Source organism: Equus asinus, chromosome 7 (genome assembly GCF_041296235.1).
Source record: "Equus asinus isolate D_3611 breed Donkey chromosome 7, EquAss-T2T_v2, whole genome shotgun sequence".
NCBI classification, from domain to species: Eukaryota; Metazoa; Chordata; class Mammalia; order Perissodactyla; family Equidae; genus Equus; species Equus asinus.
The window spans coordinates 61113783-61133486 of record NC_091796.1 but is presented as its reverse complement, the minus strand read 5'-3'; the positions used below and the strand labels follow the sequence as shown (position 1 = coordinate 61133486).

General features: G+C 40.9%; 1 protein-coding gene across 8 annotated transcripts in view; it reads left to right on the top strand.

The window, feature by feature from the left end:
- The window catches only part of PTPRM (protein tyrosine phosphatase receptor type M), a 779977-nt gene that overhangs the window by 369035 nt on the left and 391238 nt on the right, over window positions 1–19704 (top strand). For all 8 annotated transcript variants that reach the window (XM_044773425.2, XM_070513580.1, XM_044773424.2 and 5 more), the window contains exon 7: window positions 876–1169. In XM_044773425.2, coding sequence (XP_044629360.2) covers window positions 876–1169 — 294 coding nt within the window. The remainder of the gene's footprint in view (window positions 1–875; window positions 1170–19704) is intronic.

Here is a 19704-nt window from a genome sequence, read left to right as displayed (position 1 = left end):
GTGGTGGACTTTAGTATCCAGACTGCTCACTTCTCCTGGAGCTGAATGAGCCCACTGTGATAGTTTTTTTGGGAAACGAGTCATCCTGGAAATGCATTTATGATGAGATAAACTATAATTTTGGCCATATTTTTAAAGTGATGATATTTTTGGAACATAAATATGAGGAAACTGAATTTAATGATATAACTAGTACCTTTGATGATTTTGAAGACATTTCCAATAAGGGGGTTGACAACAGCAGAGTGCCTCCTAGAGCTTAAATACTACCACTTGAGAGAGATTTAGCAAGTTACTTTTAGTGGGGGAAAAAAAAATCTTTTGATGTTTATGTAGCTGCCAAAGAAAAATGAATTCTGTCCTCCAAGGAAATTGGGGGTATATTTACTTGAGCAAGCTTAGGTTTTTAAATGTTTATTTATTTATTTATTTTTCTTATTTTTTTGGTGAGGAAGATTAGCCCTGAGCTAATATCTGCTGCCAATCCTCCTCTTTTTGCTGAGGAAGATTGGCCCTGAGCTAGCATCTGTGCCCATCTTCCTCTATTTTATATGTGGGACGCCTGCCTCAGCGTGGGTGGGTGGGTCCATGCTTGGGATCCGGGCTGACGAACCAGGGCCACTGAAGCAGAGTGCGCCAACCACGCCACTGGGCTGGCCCTGCAAGCTTGGGTTTTAAAGATGATTTATTTCACAAATCTGAACATTGTGAAAATCTTTATCAGTATGCTTTTTATTATTAACCTGAACAAAACCATTCTCTTCAATTCATTCCTGCAATTTTAATGTCTTCTGTGTTTTAATAATTGATGTACTTAGCTCTTCTAAACTGAAGACCAAAATGTCTGAAACATGGCTCTCTGCTTTGCCTTTCAGAACCACCTGTTCCCATTGCCCCACCTCAGCTTGCCTCTGTAGGGGCGACCTACCTGTGGATACAGCTCAACGCCAACTCCATCAATGGGGATGGACCCATTGTCGCCCGAGAGGTAGAGTACTGCACAGCAAGTGGGAGCTGGAATGACCGGCAGCCAGTGGATTCCACGAGTTATAAAATTGGGCACCTTGACCCGGATACAGAGTATGAGATCAGTGTGCTTCTCACCAGGCCCGGGGAGGGTGGTACTGGATCTCCTGGGCCAGCTCTCAGAACAAGAACAAAGTGTGCCGGTGAGTATGGGAAACCTGGAACTAACTGTCCTGGTTCTGGGCATTGACCTGCAGCACTGGTGTCTGTCGAGTGGCCAGCAGGCTTCCCTCAGCTCTGTCAGAATCTGTACAGGCACAAAAAAATTCCCTCCACCTGTGAACAGTAGCCCTATGGACTTCGGGACCTCAAGGCTTGGTATCTCTCAGGAGACCTCCACCCCTATGTTTCCTATTCTTTTTTTTGTTTGTTTTTGAGGAAGATTAGGCCTCAGCTAACATCTGCTGCCAATCCTCCTCTTTTTGCTGAGGAAGACTGGCCCTGAGCTAACATCCGTGCCCATCTTCCTCTACTTTATATGTGGGACACCTACCACAGCATGGCTTGACAAGTGGTGCCACGTCCACACCCAGGATCCCAACCAGCGAACCCCAGCCCACCGAAGCAGAATGTGCCAACTTAACCACTGTGCCACCAGGCCGGCCCCTGTTTCCTATTCTTAATTTACACCTTCCATGAGTATCACATAGTTCATATTGAATTATCCCTAAGGTTGACAGGAACTGTCACTTTAATGCTGTCTGCTCATAGGTCAGATGCTCTCATCCTGATCCCTTTGTTTTATCTTCACAGTTAATGTGCTTGTAGCCTGGAGGGGCTTTGGAATAATAGATTCCAGCTTAGAGATAGCTTTAGAGCTGTGTTTTTATTGATGGATATTTAATGGAGGGGCTGCTTGCCAATGACATGGGGCCCATTTGTAAAGTAAGCACAGGTGATTTGTGAGCTTCATGCAGTCTTTAAGTTTAGATTATCAAGTTCTGATCGACTGTGCTGAACTCGTTCTGCAGCTTAAGTAAAAGGAGGGTTGATGGAGAGAGAAACGTAGTCTTAGAAAAATCAAAACCTAAAGAAGGCTCCCATGAGGGCTTATAGTGTTGTTTCCACAGGGCTGCCCTTGGGTAGGAAGCAGAGAGAAATGGTATATTGGGATGCTAAAGTGTCCATTCATCATTTAAATGCACAATCCCTATATTGAACTGTGGGCTGAGGTGAGGAGGTTCCATACGTTTTTATGGACTTAATTGATTCTTCAGACAGAATTATTTAAGAAGACATTTATCAATATGTTTCTTTTTTTTTCTAAGTTTTAAAAGTACTCAGAGCACAGTCTGACACTGTCTCATAGGAGAAATGATTAAACCGTAACAGTTGTAGCTGTTTCATTGTTTCTTCATAATTTACAGTAAACTATTTCCACAGGTTAAAAACTCATAGAAAATTTTTGGTTTTTTTAATTTTATTTATTTATTTTTTGTTTTTTTGAGGAAGATTAGCCCTGAGCTAACATCTGCTGTCAATCCTCCTCTTTTTGCTGAGGAAGACTGGCCCTGAGCTAACATCCGTGCCCATCCTCCTCTACTTTGTATGTGGGACGCCTGCCACAGCATGGCTTGCCAAGCGGTGCCATGTCTGCACCGGAGATCCGAACCGGCGAACCCCAGGCCTCCAAAGTGGAACTTGCGAACTTAACACACTGCACCACTGGGCCAGACCCTGTTTTTTTGTTTTTTTAAAAAAATTTTCATTAGAAAAGGGAACGGGCACCTTTTTTATTCAGGGGTACCTTTTTTCTGCTACTGAGTGCAATGACGGGCCTGTTTTAGCCAACGCTGGGTCTGTTTCCCAGACACCACACCCCTGTGCTCACGTTGTCCTCAGTGCGGAGTCTCTGAATAAGGACTGCTGTTCTGGGCTGGTGATGTCCACAGCCCTGGTGGGTGGTTCTAAGGAGAAACGAGTTTCATAATCCTTTCTCTTCTTCACTTCTTTAAACCATACTACCTCCACTCTCTCTTTCATTTAATAAAATTTCCCTTCCATTTTGTGAAATAACTTTTTATATTATCTTATCATGTGTTGTAATGCAAACAATAGTATGTATAATACTACATAATATTGCAGTATTGATTGACGTAGGATTATTTTTGGGTCTGTTACTTACTTTATAACTGCCTTGTGAAGTATCCAGGGCAGATACTGTGCTCCCCTGATTACAGGTGGGGAAATAGAAGCCCACGTGATCTGCCATCCTCCTCTAAGCATGCTCTGTCAGCAGTGAGTTTACTGTTATTCCTCTTCAGTGTTATTTTGAGGCATCCTGTTTTGGCCATGGCGTTACACCTCACTTGAGCAAGGAAGCTGATGATAAAGCGCCTGTTTTACTCTTACATTTGCTTGCTTCAGTCAACAGTGTTCCCAGTATGTCGCCCACTGGCATTAAACATTTTTGAAACACTTGTAGTGGGCAAATCAGTCTTGCGAAATAGAAGTCTGTTAGGTGAGAAGAGACACAGTTAGAAAGGAGAGGGAAGACGTGTTGGTTGGCTGAGGAAGTGACGTCCCATGAGACTTAACTGGATGAAGAAATATAGTTTCCCCCTTTCCTGGCTTGAGGCTTTTGAGAAAATCTTCAGATAAGCCTGGTGACTGCTGTTGGTGAGAAGTGGGAACTTGTGGGAAGCAGGACTGAGTTAAAAGAAGACAAGTGCTGTAAACTATAGACTGGAAATTTGATGGTGGTCCCAGAATGTTACTCAGAAGGTTTGTGAGCATTCAGGTTCATAAAGGGCAATTCATAGATCTCATAACCTGGGAGAGACTCCAGGCATTCCACAAAGTAGATGGAAAATGTCCTTGGCCAGGCTTAAACAGTGGATGAACCTAATAGGATCCCATGTAGTGGGAATAATGCTACATTTATCCTGGGTGACTTAAAAAGCCAAGAGTACTAGTATGAAATTAAAGTAAAAATAGTTAGCAGCAGCGTATATAGAAAAAAAAAAAAAAGCTTGAGGATTTGGCTTAAATGCACACAAATCTACAATATGAATTATATTAATCAATCTGAAATGCCATTGCCTCACCCTCCTCCACCCAAAGAAAACCTCTAATATAATCCTAGATTGCATTAAGAAAGCAAAATGCCTGTGTTGAAGGAGGTGATAGTCTTAGTCTTCCTGTAATTATCGCATTTGTTTCTGGGTCCAGTGTTTTAAAAGAGGGAGCACAAAACAGACTGTGCTCAAGGGAAAGCAACTAGGCTAGGAAAGCTTCTGGAACCTTGCTTGACCATTGAGGAATGATGGAAAGAACTGAGAAAAGCACTGAGGAAGAACAGGGTTTCTGTGCAAATCTAACAAGAACTGAGGCATGAATAGTGAGTTTCCAGCGGCTGATCCGTCCAAGCAGAACTGGACTTTATGGAAGGCCTCGTCTTCAGAAGAGGTGTTGCTGGTTGCCCCTGAAGATCTCTTCAACATGAAAATCCTATGGTTCACATGGTGTTCTCTGTCTAATGAAGTACTCCGTCATCTGTTTCACCCTGAAAGCCTTTGAGTTTCACTTTTATTTTATTCTTGTCCAAATACTCCATAATCATGCTTCTCCTCTGCAGGCCACTGGAGGTCTGTGATGATGTTTGCAAAAACTGGAGCAAAAGGGGGAAAATAGTGAGTTTTTAATCCTGCTGAATAGATTAAACTTGAGGGACTGACTCCTATTCTGAGATTTTCTGCCGGGCTTTTGTGCTAAAATAACCTTTTTTTGAAATGATAATTCTGGTGGGTATTAGAGCCAGAGTCAGCAGTGGAGAACACAGGCTGTGGGACCAGGCTGCCTGGGTTTGAGTTCTGACTCTGCCCAGAGCTGTGCATGTGAGTGTGGGTATGTTCTCTGAGCTGCTGTTGCCTTATCTAGAAAACAGGGGATATATCTCGTAGTGTGGCTGTGAAGCCTTAATGTGCTCTTGCATATAAGGCACCTAGAAAAGAACCTTACATACAGCAAGTAGTTGATAAAAGCTAACTGCTGGGGGCCAGTCCCATGGCCGAGTGGTTAAGTTTGTGCGCTCCGCTTCAGCAGCCCAGGGTTTCACTGGTTCAGATTCTGGGCGTGGACATGGCACCACTCGTCAGGCCATGCTGAGGTGGCATCCCACGTATCACAATAGGAAGGCCCACAATTAATAATATACAACTATGTACTGGGGGGATTTGGGAAGAAACAGCAGAAAAAAAAAAGATTCGCAACAATTGTTAGCTCAAGTGCCAATCTTTAAAAAGAAAAAAGCTAACTGCTATTAAAAATTTTTGATCTTTTAACATTTTCATTCAAAAGAATTAGATGTTGGCAACCTGATTTTATTGCCTTAGTGTTTTAGGAATATTATTTATCTGGTAAACTGAAAATCTGAGGACCACTGTAGTATATTATGGGCTCACAGAATTCCCTGCAATTGAGCGCTGCATTTATGACAGGCATCATTCTCTCATTTCTTCTGTGAAATCTGTTTCTCTTGGACAAGCTCTCTGTTTTCATTTCTGTGCTGCACCAGTGAAACCAATCCGATCGTGTTTTGGTGACACCCATGAAACTGCATTTCACTTCTTGCATTAAAATGGCCAGATCACTATTTATTGCCCATTGCTGTGCAATGGAATTGATTTTCACGTGTAGCTTGTAGACACAGTCTCATTACCTGGGCAGATCTCTTTCAGGAATTGTGTTGTAGTGTGCTTCCAGAGCTCTTCTTGTGCTTCTGCAAATTATTTTCAAATATATGCACAGGCTGTCCACATGCGACCTTGATCAAATCCCTTAGCTTCTCTGGGTCCACCTCTTCGTCTCTAAATAGCGGCAGAGACAACTGCCCAGACAATATCTGAGGTGTTTTTGAAGATCAGGTTAGATATTATCTGTCAAAGCATTTTACAGATGATAAAATGGTCTGCCTATATGGGGTATTTAAAAAAAATGATTATAGTCAGGAGCTGTTTTCAAGATGTATACATATATCCAGTTATTTTCCAGCTCTGCAGTTCAGCTCCAGTTGGGTAACCCCAGAGAGCTGAAATTACTTCAGTATCCAGTTAAGCAAAATGCAATTTAGTTTGTGTTTTCTATTATATCTTACATTCTTATAAGTATGTGCAGCCTATATATAATAACCCATTAAGTGGTAAGTACTTGTAAAAGAGAAACAGGTGATGCTGCTAGATTAATTTTCACGGTGGACTTCTTATGTGTTTTATTTTGGGATATTACTCTTTATGTATCCTAGTTATTGTTTAACTGTGGTTAAGTGGCTAGCTAATTGGCCCCAGGAGCTAAAGAAGGATGATGATAAACTAATGACTTAACAATTAAGATGGGTGAGAATAAAAGAAAAAGCTCAGCTGAAATGCGTTCTTTAGAATTAAGATAACTAAAAATCTTTGGAAAAAAGAGATGATTGTAGCTTTTAAAAATGTGCTTATAAGATATTTATTGAGCACCCATATTTACAAAGCACTGTTCCAGGCCCTGATGGTGGAGAAACAAGGCAAGATCCTACCTTCAGGCTGATGTACTTGGGGCTAGTGGAGGGAGGAAGTGTACACGCAATAAACAAATATATATATGCATGTATAATATAAATGCTGTGAAGGAAAATAGAGAGAGAAAGAATGGAGGGGCAGGAGATTTTTTATTAGATTATTTTTTAATGTTAATTGTAAAACAACATAATACAAAATTTGCCATCTTAACCATTTCTAGGAGTATAGTTCAATAGTGTTAGGTACATTCAGCTAATCTCCAGAACTTTTTCATCTTGCAAAACTGAAACACTATACCCATTAAACAGTAACTCCCTGCTCTCCCCACTTCGCAGGCCCTGGTGTGCACCATTCTACTTTCTGTCTCTATGAATTTCACTACTCTAGGTACCTCACGTAAGAGAACTCATACAGAATTCGTCCTTTTGTGTTTGGCTTATTCCACTTTGCATAGTGTCCTCAAGTTTCACCCATTTTATAAAATATAGGATTGCACCTTTTTAATTACTCTGATAATTGTACTGTGTATACTTAGTTTATGTGATTCTTTGCAAACTAGTTTGATACTTTAAGCAGTGACTTTAGTTTTTAATTAAATTAATAATTTTCAGAGTTTAGAAATGCTTCATCTCTCTGACGTATGGCAGTCTTGCCTACTAAAGCAGGTAGTACTGCCATGTCTCCAGAGAGTCACAGTACAAGTAAATGCTATGAGTGGTGGTGTCTCCCGTCAGTAGTCAGCCTCTGTTTGTCGAGAATAAAGCGTGCTATATAAGAAAGCAGAGGGTTTTCTTTATACAGTACCATTCTTTTAAACTAGTTATGGTGGGTAAATTTTTATAGCTGTTTGCATAGAAGGGTATATTTATTTTATATATGAGTTGTTGAAACCTTTTACATAACTGTAAGAGCTTCAAATATGTGTTACATTAAAATTAATTTTTGTTCTTTTTTTTTTGAGGAAGATTAGCCCTGAACTAACTATTGCCAATCCCCCTCTTTTTGCTGAGGAAGACGACTGGACCTGAGCTCACATCCGTGCCCATCTTCCTCTGCTTTATATGTGGGATGCCTACCACAGCATGGTTTGCAGAGCAGTGCCATGTCTGCACTTGGGATCCGAACCGGTGAACCCCGGGCCGCCGAAGCGGAACGTGGGAACTTAACCACTGCACCACCAGACTGGCCCCTAATTTTTGTTCTTAATTGCTTTGCTAACATGCAGTTATTGCTATCTTATCTGTAGTACTTTCAGTGACAGAAGATAGGGAACATACTTCTCATCTACTTCAAGTCACTTCACCTTCCAGTGCTCTTTAGTCTGTAAGAGATTGAGTTTGTGCCCAACTCGTTATGGTGTACATTTTCGTGTATCTCGTGTCCTTTGTGATGGCAGCTGAATTGTTGCACTAGAACAGATGTATTTGTGTAGCTCTCTTGCATCCTTGCCATCTGCTTTGATGGACACGTGCATCCACAAACAAGGGCTCAACAGTCCTTCAGGGCAGAGGCCCAGCATCCTGGACTGGGGAACGTTCTGCTAACTACAAGGTTCAAATTCTACGTGGTCTTTTATCATATTCCCTGAGAACATCTCTTAGAAAGCTTATGTAGTCACACCCTCTGTCCTACCAGGTCCAGTCTAAATCTGACAAGATTTAGCTTAATATTGGCTTTCTTGACCTTGAAAATAAAACAGCCAGTTATTTTACCAGCAAAACAAGTTGATTCAGGAAGAGCCAAAGAACTGCACTACAGGATGTCTCTGCTTTGGTTGTCCATTGGCAAATACAACAGTCAAGGAGATAAACATTATAGGGAAAAAGGAGGAAATTGGGAGAGGTCATTTTGAATGACAGTCCATTGGAGAAAAAGCAGGAGTTCAGGGTTGTGGTGGCTTCTCATTGGCTGAGTTGCTGGGGTAGTCAATTTCTGTTTGGGATGCAGTGTACATTTCTTCCTGTAATTAATAATTCTTTTTAGTTGAGGACTTCAGTTGGCGTCTGTAATTGACTATCTTTTCTGTAATTGACCTTGAGTGGTACTGTGTGGGAGCTCCCTCTTCTGGCCTCCTGACTCCATTTTAAGTGAGGGTTCTCCTGATGAATTTTCACATTTTGAAATATTAATTCCCTGTATTTGCTAAATGTGACACTGGAGTGACTCATTTTAAATACACCTGAATGAGATTCACATATGGAAAATTAGTGACGACGGGTTTCTTGACAAGGGGGCCTTACATGAAGCCTGAACTGTGGATTCCTACATTCTACTGAAGGCTGGTCTCTCTGTGTCTATTTATATATTATTCTTATTCCTTTTGTGAGAGAAAAAGAAACATTCAGATTGGAATGAGTCTGATCTGAAATTAAACTCTGCCGAAACCTCATTTGTTTTCTTCCTAAATCAAGGACATCCAGATTTGTCTTTTCTGTATAAAACTGTTGCCAGCGTTACAATACATGTTTGGACTTACACAGCTGACCCACAGGCACACAGGGGCAGGTGGGAGCTCGTCTAAGATCTGACAGTGGCTGTTTTTCAGAATGAATGCAGGTCAAAGACCTCATTGAATGGAACATAATTTATTTTTAATCTAAGTTTATTTACCAAGGAAAAATTAGAGTGTTCTAATTCTAAAATAGCTCTGCCAGAGGGCAACATGTTTTTAACACATTTCCAACACATTAAACCATTAAGAACCTTTTTTTAATTAGAAACATTAACAGGGCATAGAAAGTATCTTCCTGTTAGACTGCAGGTGTAAATACACTTGCACTGGGTAGCATAGCGTCCGGGCAGAGGACAGGAACCTAGCAGCAGCCCAGCTCCTTGTTTATTCTAGTATCTTCAGTCCCTTCACGCCCCAGAGGCTTTGCAATGCCTCAACCTAAACCCTGCTGCCTTTAAACACTGGTTCAGCACCTTCCGCGTCTGAACCCACAGGCCATGGCCGTGGGCGGACAGTGTGGAAATGCTTGAGCCATTCTGCGTGAAAAGGTTTGGAGGCTCCTCTGAAAGGATGGGACGAATGAAAGTGGTTGCCGTTAGTTATGCAGTGGCTTCAAGTGCCCCGCTAGTTCTCTGGAAGGCGTCAAGCAGGCCAGTTGGCTGTGAAAGATGAGCGTGCTCTAGGCGAAGTTTGGAAGTCTTTGTAGGCAACTTCCTGTGTAGCTTTGAATGAGATGAGCAGGTAGGGAAGATTAAGAGAAAGATCTGGGGACTGTCAGTCAGTGGCCTGTCTTCACCCGTTTGTGCCTCTGATGGACCCTTTAACATTGAAAATCACATTTTGTACATCTATGAGGGGCTTGAACAAATTTCTCGTTCTAGTGTTCCGATTCTTTCAGTCTCTGTCTGGGGGCAGTGGGGGGGTGTTGCTATCATAGAGAAACATCATTATTTTCAGTATTAGTCCCTTATTGAGCACCAACCATAGTATGTTGACTGTGGTCCTAAAGCCATTGCTGGAGGATGCCTCTACTTCCCACAAAAGTATCTTCTAGAAAAAAGGAGACATCTACTAAATCTTCCTGGACAATTTTTGAAGAGACTCTCCATCATCTGAATCTTTCCCCATGTCTCAGATATTTAGCAAAAAAAAAAGTATGGATAATGAAATTATTAATTTTATTAGAGTAAATAAATGCCTTAGTTCCTTATCAAATTTATGCTGCAGCAGAGTTGTATTTTATGGTCTCGATGTCAGCATTTGTAATACATGCATAACCAGAGTGTACTACACACTTACATTTTTTGATAGGACTTAGAGCATAATTAACCATTCTAAATTATCGTAGAGCTTTGTAATTTTGTCACTACCTTTGTGAATATTTTGGACTTATTCAGAGGAGACAATGTCTATCGCTTAACTTCTTTCACTTTAAAGTCTGACTGACATGGTGTGGGTGCTGGTTCTGACACTAATACGTAAAAAGTATCCCAACAAATTACATAACTGTCCTGAACCTGCGTTTCCTAATAATTCTAGTTGATCTTCTACCAATACTATCACCTTCTTCATAGCTCTGCTGGAAGAATTAAATGTTCTCATGCATAAAAATGGTTAGCAGAGTACTTTTGTCATCTGGTGTACCCTGAATTCTAAGTAGGCTTGCTAGCAAATTCTGATCACTGTACAAAATTGATGAACTTGTTACAACTGAGGATAAGTACTAGTATGGCAAAATCTTCTAAGAGGACTTTTAAGCTGAGTGGGTTGGGTTTTGTTTGCCACACACATGTCAAGTTACAGTTTGCTTTAAGTGAAACAAATAATATGTATGTCCTCAAGCAAATATTCAAAAATGATTGCATGTTTACTGGAACCCGGGAAAATGTTGCATTTTGAGTCTTTCAAGTGTTGTCAGGATAGAAAACCACATAGTGACCCAGAGTCACTGGAGCTGGCAAAGAAAAGAGAATACATGTGAATGCTTTATCCTTGAGGAGTACTGCCTAGACACTAACCCCATACGTTTGCCCAGAACATGCGAAGCCGGACAATCACAGTGTGATCAGAGCAACAGGCAGCCCAGCAATATGACCCAGGTGTCCTGGGGGACATCTTTCCCTCTACTCATTGCCATGCAGACCTCAGGAAGGCGGAGGGCCTCTGTTGAATGAGACTGGAGATGAGGGTTCTGATGCTGTGGACCTGAGGAATTGAAGCACACAGGTAAAATCTGCTAGTTTGAGGACTGCTTTGAGACAGGCTTACTTGTATTTTGTGACCCTGACCCAAGAGTGGAAAGAAGTAGTCTCAAGACGACCTTTGTCTTTAGAACACTTTAGGAAAGTTCACTCTCACTTAACTTACTAGGTACACTCTGTGTTGGTGCCTGGAACCTCAAACTCAGCATGTCCAAAATCAATTGCGTGAATTGGGAAATAGATGGATTTTATCTTTGACCTCTTAAGTCCTGTTTGGATCTATTCGTTCTTGCCTTGGCACACTCAGATTCATTCTCCTCTTATCAATCCAGCTCTCAACTTGTTTGTCCCCATTAATGTGGACAGATAGCTTAACAGGAACACATTCAGTGGCATTTAGCCTCCACTTAGAACTTGCCTGCTTTATCTGTAAGGATAATGCCACCCATGTTGTTAAAAACTAAATTAGTAAGAAGTAGAATAAATGAGAGCTAAAACTTGCACAGTAATAACAGATTATAAAAGCTTGATGATATGTCAAAATTTTGGTTTATGAGGGAACAAAGTATGTTCCTTTGTGTGATATTTTTGATAAGTTAATTTTAAGAATATAAAGAACGAGTAATTATGAGAATAAATTGCAAGTAAATAGAAAGCTTTAAAAATGAATAATGCATATAAATGAAATTAAAACTTACAAATACAAGAAATTTTATTAGGAAGTATGGTTATACCTATTTATTAAAATAAGAAAGATAATAGAACTGTTTGATAATCAAAATTGCTGACCTTCCATCTATGTTATTATCCTTGTAGAATGAGTAATACAAGGAATATAACTATCCAGGTAAAATATTTCTGTTGACCAAATAGCAATATGTCTTTCATATAGATCTAGACACATGTTTATATTTGGCATTGAAAAACCATAAATCATCTAGCAAAAATTATCATTAGAGAAGGTATAGATATTAAAATATATTTCTTTTTAAATGTTATGTATTGAAATTTCACTGATTTTTAGGTAGACTATGTTGTTAATTTGGATCATGAATTCATCATAAATAACATTTGTTAATGTTTATATCTTATTGATGATCTGTTTTAATTACTGAAGTCATAGATGCCACATAAGAAGGCAAAAACTTCAGAAGAACATGATGAAGTAGTTAATAGATTGCTTCATCTTTCTTTCAGTCCTTTTCCCAAGGATAGTACGTAGGTGTTTATTCTCCCATGTCTCTCTCTGTGCCCATTTAGACATATAAATATCTACACATATCTCATGTACAAGATCAGATCATATTGTATGTGGTGTTCTGCAACTGTATTTCACATCCGTCAGTATTTTCTGCTCATCTCTCTAGTTGCTAGAGTCTAGTGCAACATATGGAGATTTAACTCATTCTTAGTAGTAGCTGTTTATTATTCTGGAATATGGATACCCTAATAATTCAGCCCTTTTCCTTTTGATGGATAGTCAGGTTATTGCTGTTTTCTATTAAAAGGAATATTTCGATGAATATCTATCAATCTATCTCCTTAAAGTATTTTTATTTCTGTAGTTTACAGTTTTAAGCTAGAATTGGCAGGCCAGAGATAAGTGCATGTAAGATTTTAGTAGGGCCGGCGCATGGCGCAGCGGTTAAGTTCTCATGTTCTGCTTCAGCGGCCCAGGGTTCACCAGTTCCGATCCCAGATGTGGACATGGCACTGCTTGGCAAGCCATGCTGTGGCAGGTGTCCTACATATAAAGTAGAGGAAGATGGGCACGGATATTAGCTCAGGGCCAGTCTTCCTTAGCAAAAAGAGGAGGATTGGCAGCACATGTTAGCTCAGGGCTAATCTTCCTCAAAAAAAAAAAAAAATTCAAAAAACAAAAGATTTTAGTAGATGTTGTCAGATTGCTTTCCAGAAGTTTCTAGCGAGTTAAACTCCATCAGCAAGGTGTGAGAATGTTAGTTTCTGAACATGCTTTTGAGCACTGAATGTTAGTGATCTTTTAGAATTTGTTGCTAGTTTGTCAGTTTGGAAATGGTATGTTACTGTTTAAATTTGCATTTCACTTTTTTTCATATGTTTATTGACTTTTTATATTTTTTCATCATCATATTATCTATTTTTAGCCTTAGGATGCTTTCCCAATCTTTTTCTTTTCAATTTGTAGGAGTTTTTTATATAATGGGTTATTAACCGTTTGTCTGTCGTATGTTTTCTAAATATTTTTCATCATTCTACCATTTGGCTTTTGACTTTATTTGTAGTATATTTTGTTAAAGAGAAATGTTTACATATTATGTGCTTAAATCTATCTAAAATAAACATAAACATTAAGGCAGATAGGAACTTTACAAATAAATTGTTTTAATCAGGATATTTTGGGCTGCAAGTAAAATTAAGCCAGCTTATACAGGCTAACCAATAAGGAAATTTATTAACTTGTAGTAACAGGAAAGTTCATAGATAAGTAACAGTTTATAGTTTGTTGATTTAGTGGCTCAGTAATATTACCAAGGTCAGAAGTTCTTTCCAAATCTCGACCACTTTGGCTTCAAGCCAATGCTAGTCCTCTTCATGGTTATAAGATGGCTTTCAGAAGCAACTAGGAAAATGTCCCTTATTCAAATCTGGCCGAGGGGAGAAAGAAACGTTTCCCTAGGCCTAGAATATACCTCCTTTCTTTCAGTCTGTTAAGCCAGTTAGGGACCGATAATAATAGCCAGGGAATTTTCATGAACTGATTCACTTAGTGTCCTTATTCTCAAACTTTAATGTACTTTAGTGATGTTAGTGTGCATGAGAATCACCTGGAAGGCTTGTTAAAAGATAGATTGCTGTGTCTTACCCCAGAGTTTATGGTTCAGTAAGTTTGGCACCAGCCTCAGGAATTTATATTTCTAACAAATATGCGGGAGGCTGTGCATGTGTGGGGCTGGGAGTATACGGGAACTCTCTATACTCTCTGCTCAGTTTTGCTGTGAACCTAAAACTACTCTAAGAAAAAAAAAAGTGTACCCTTGGGACTAGAAATGGGATGAGCCATCCCTGAGCCACAAGGTATGGATAACTAAATAGCTAAACCAAATCAGGAATTGGGGGAGCTACTGGGAAGGAAGAGAGGAGGGTGAATGCTGGATAAGAACTAACAGTGTCCATTATGCAAACTAACGGTGTCTGTTATACAAGTTGATATGAGTTGAATGCAGTATGAATTGAATGCAGTATTTGTAGTCAAATTACTATTGAGAAGTTGGGTAAGATTTATTTCTGATCTTGAGTAAATGTGTTCAAGATTGTTGAGTACTATCTAAGAATCAGAATTGAAATCTGCAAAGAACCTTGCTTTCCATATTAAAAAAAAAAAAAAAAACCTTGATTTTCGTAAGGATACTAGAAAAAATTGCTGTAGTCATTAATTAGAAATCCATTCATCATACTCAGTGTGGATCCAAGCTTAAGTCAGTTACAATGAAAGAAATTGATAATACCTGAATTGTTTAGAGGATGTTGGGATGCAATTCTGCATGGTCCTCTCATGCTTCTGCACATCTTGCCAGCAGGGGCACTGATGGCCTTTATTCTGGGTTATCTTTTCGAGGACATTTGTATAGTGAATAGCCTTGGAAGACAGAGATAGTGCCTCCTGCTGGAGCAGAGGACAAGCTGTCTTACTGTTCAGTATGATAAAAATAGTATCTCTTTCTGGAGCAGAGGGCAGACAGATTTGCTTACACCCATAGTAAAAGATTTGGATTCCCTAAACATAGGGTTCTTCAAATATAACACAAACCTGTTGTATATAGCATGACTTGGACCCTTCTTGTTGACCCCATGGGACTTTGGGTGCAAGGGCACCTCACAGGAACTTGAAGCTCATGCTACTTGCTCTGGTGTTAATAATAAAGTCCTTTGTCTCTGACCTAGGAGTCTCATGTCTGCCAACATCCATGAAACTGGGGCAGGTAACCTGCTAATTTGAAAGTTGGAGAAAATCTCAGACCCTTCACAGTTCTTGACAGAATATACTTAGAAGAAAAACATTAAGTTCTTTATGACTTCATCTGGTTCATACATTTTGTTGACTGGGAAATTGAGACTGGATAACTTAAGCAACTCGCACAAGTGCAAAGCGAGTCTGTTTAGACAGGTGCACCGTGAGACTGTTTGCACAAGTCATGGTGACTGCAAATGTGCACGTGCGCAGTGAGTCTCTTGCTACAGAAGCAGCTCTCAGAGCCCCACTTGTGGCTCTTGGTACACTTTGCTTTTTGCCTCACTACAAAACCCTGGTCCATGAGTAAAGCCTGTAGCCCTGGTTTAGAGTTGATTTAAGGATGTAGTTGGACAGTAAGAATTTCTCATTTCTAGATAGAACCAGATAAAATTGACGTAAACTGAATGGGCTGGTTAGTTGTATATAACTAATAGATTTAACCTGACAGGGTTATTCAGCACTAAGAGATACTTGGAGGAGTAAAAGATAATTATCTGACAGGGTCGTTTAGCTGTAACTCTACCAAGAACTAGAATGTAAGATTACTCGACCTTCTCTATTATTTCTTGATGTGTGTGTTTGCTTCTTGCTGCAATTCTATGAGGCTGGGTATCAATTTATTTTAAATTATAATGTGGAACTCTGACTATGAGGTATTAAATAGCCCCCTAGCCAAAAGGTTATTAGTAAGGTAGACTTAGTAAGGTGGTCACATTAAATGTTTTGTCCTCAGTTAGGCTCTCTCACATTAGCAAATCCATCCTGCTCACTTATTAGGTATACACCGGTAACATTTTTTTGTTTGTTTTGATGTATTAGCATGTATCTTCTTCTCTTTAAAAAAGAATTTCTTGGGTCCAGCCCAGTGGTGCAGCGGTTAAGTGCACACCGTTCCACTTCGGCGCCCGGGGTTCACCAGTTCAGATCCCAGGTGCAGACATTGCACCTCCTGGCAAGCCATGCTGTGGTAGGCATCCCACATACAAAGTAAAGGAAGATGGGCACGGAGGTTAGCTCAGGGCCAGTCTGCCTTAGCAAAAAGAGGAGGATTGGCAGCAGATGTTAGCTCAGGGCTAATCTTCCTCAAAAAAAAAATTTCTTTGTAGTGCTGTGAAATCATAACTCTCACTCTATATTTTATTAATATTATACCTGTCTTTAGAGCATACTGATCACATCTCAGCTTTAATTATTAAAAAGGTTTGTGTCATAATAGTAAGATTAGGATATTAACTGTTATGAAGGATCTGTGAGCAGGTGACAGCATTCTTTCGTGTAAATTGCAATACCGTTTTATAATTTTTTGAAAACACATATTTTTCCATCCTCGGAATTGCCTATAGTGATTTTTAAGCACAGTGCTTCACAGGGAAGCTGACAGAACATGACTCTGTGTTCTGCACCTGTGTTTTCTCTGTGCCATAGATCCATGGCAAAGAAAATTGACTGTTACCTGGGTGACCTGTCTCTAAGCTAGGTCTTTAATTTCATTGTGGCTATTGAAGCTCTCTCTGTAGCCCAAGTGAAAACAGCAGTGAGAGCAGAGAGATCATTTCTGGAGATGATCTGTGCCCAGCTGGCAGAGGATATCACTGACCCTCCATTGTAGTTTCCGTTTCTGCCGCCTTTGCCTAACCCTGCCTAAGGATATAAAACACACAAATGGTCCATTCTGGGGTAGAATCCTGGAGTTCCTAAGAATGACTTTGAAATAAATCAGCAATATAGATTACTCTGTATATAAAATTATTGGGGATTTGGGAAGCAGAAATTCCAACAGTTTGCAATTTATAAATCTTCCTGATAAGTTCGTGAGTTGGCACCTTTGGAAATATTTTAATTGTAGGTTTAGAAAGGTAGACCTAAGCTGCTTTTTTGGACAGATTATAAATCAAAGGTGTTTCATTTGAGACAAATAGTTAACATGTTACATCGTGTATTTGTAAGTCCAAATGAAAAATATTTAAGTTAAACCTTCTTTTTTCCAAAGAGAATGTACAGCTCATAATTTATCTGATTACTTATCTTTTTCCAGCAGTGTATGCTCAGAAAATGGTATTATTTTGAATAATTAATAGCAGACATGAAATATAAAGTAAAAAGTGAGACTAGGAAACCACAGGCCTGGTGTCTTGGTGCTGTGGTCGGGGTCCTCTTGTCTTGCAGTGTGCTGGCAGAGTGTGGGGGGCTCCACCGGAGAGGCCCTGATGGGGTTGTAGGAGGGTGTGGGATGAGCTGCACTGACATTTTGGTTGAAGCTGCTTTGGACTTGTTTCCTCTTCCTGACTAAGAAGGACTGCAGAGCAAGGGGCCAGCTCATTCACACCCTGGGTTCCATCACTCCCCGCCTCTCCACGTCCCTGTCCCCTGCCCAGCTGAAAGGGAGCTCCAGGTGCCGTCCACTGGACCTGCGGCTGCCTCCAGTAGTGCTGTGTGCTGGACATGCCCACTTGGACTACCTGGGTATCTCCAACTCTTCATCCCTAAAATGCAACTGAGCATCTTCCTCCCCACCCATAGCCTTCCCTGCCCCCAAGATAAATATTTTTCTGTCCATATCCCTTAGCTCAAGAAATAATTCCACAAACTGCCCACTCATTCCGGCCAGAAACCTTGACTCTTTGCACGACTTCACCCTCTACACTGAATCAATCACTGAATCCTGCCCATGCTTTTTCCTAAACGTCTCGGTGTTTAGAAGGTGTATCTGCAATGCCTCTGCGCTAGCCTCAGCCCCTAGCCCTGCTGACTCTGCACCCTCCAGCTCCTCACTCTTTATTCTTTTTGGTCCCCTCCAGAGTGTCTCTATCCTGTAGTCAGAGATCTCTTTAAAATGTGGTTGTAATCAGACCGTGTCTAAGCAAAAGTGGAAAGAAAATAAAATACAGACTCCTTGACACACAGCAGCCCCGCACTTGCCGCCTCTCTGTTCTCCACCGCTGGTCTCACAGGCTGACATGCCAGGGCGTCTTGTGAGCTGACCTGTCTCCCCCGCTAGCATGTCAGCTCCAGCAGGGCAGGGGTTTCTGTCCGTCCTGTTTGTGGCGCTGGGGCCATCGAAGGAGTGGGCACGAATGTCTGGCTGTGTTCCCCACTGTCTGGCCCTGGCCTCCCTCTCCATCAGCTCTCACCGTTGGCTCCTTGCTCTCTCAGCTCAGCTTCATTGTACTTCGTTCATTCCCTCAACTCCAGCTGCTCCTTCCTGCCTGGGAAGCACGGGAGATGTGCCCCCTGCCAGAACTGTTTCCCCGCTTCACCACTGTGTGCCTCCCCTTCAGATCTCTGGTGAAATATCGCTTCCTCAGGGACCTTTTCCCTGAACTATCTCTAGGTGAGGTTACCATGCATTTCCTTGAGGTCATTTTATTTTATTATTTTTTGTGAGGAGGATTGTCACTGAGCTAACATCCGTGGCAGTCTTCCTCTATTTTATGAGGGACGCCACCTCAGCATGTCCTGACAAGCAGTGCTAGATCTGCACCCAGGATCTGAACCTGCGAACCCTGGGCTCCGAAGTGAAATGCACAAACTTAACTGCTATGCTACCAGGCAGCCCCCCTTCAGGTCATTTTGTAAACATCTATCTCTGCTACATGGAAGCCTCAAGTCTTCAGGAACACTGTCTGCCTCGTTCTCTGATGCATGCACAGCACCTGCCCAGGGTGAGCACTCAGCATGTACTTAGTGAGCGAATCCAGGTCATTCAGAGTCTGGATTAGTGTCTAACGAGCAGTGAATGATAAGTTTTTTTCCTCAAAGGAGCCAGTTACATCAAAGTGTGAGGCAGTCAATCTAATACCGACCTCCCAGCATCCTTTCCTCACTCCACCTGACCTGCCAGCTGAATGCCTCTGACCTCCAGGCATGCTCTTGAGGAGTGGCTGTCATGGTACAGTCCTTAAGTGTGAACAAGTGTTACATATAGAGATGGTTCTCTGGGGCTTCTGAGAATCAGGAGGCTTTAGCAAGTTTGTGAGGGACTTCACATGGCTGACCAGATCCCAAGAGCTTACATTTCAGTCACACTGAACCTTTGCCACTTCCCGAAGCACATTGTTCAGGTGTTCTCTTGCATGCCTTCGTGCCTTTTCACATGCTTTCTCAAGAAATGCCTTTTGTTTTCTGCTTGTCAAACTTAACACACACTTTGCGTAAAGGACCTATGAGGCCTTGCCTTATTCACCATTCAGAATCAATGCCCTGTCCCCATCCCACCATAACACTTTGCACACATCTTCATTATGACATTTGTCTCATATACTCTAAAAATGTTTTCTGTCTCTGGCTCTGTCATCAGTCTGTAAAATAAAAAAGACAAAACCGTAGACTTGTTTCTTTTTGTCTCATGTGCATCGGTGCCAGCACACACCAGGGGCCCAGACATGTTTTTGATATTTAAGGAATTGCTCCTAGTGCTGTCTAGGTCAGGCTACTTTCTCCTTTTAACACATTTTCCTGTCTTCTTTACCACCAACCTTCTTGGAGAAAATCGTCTGTGAAAGGTCATTATCAAGTTATCTCAGCATTTATTTA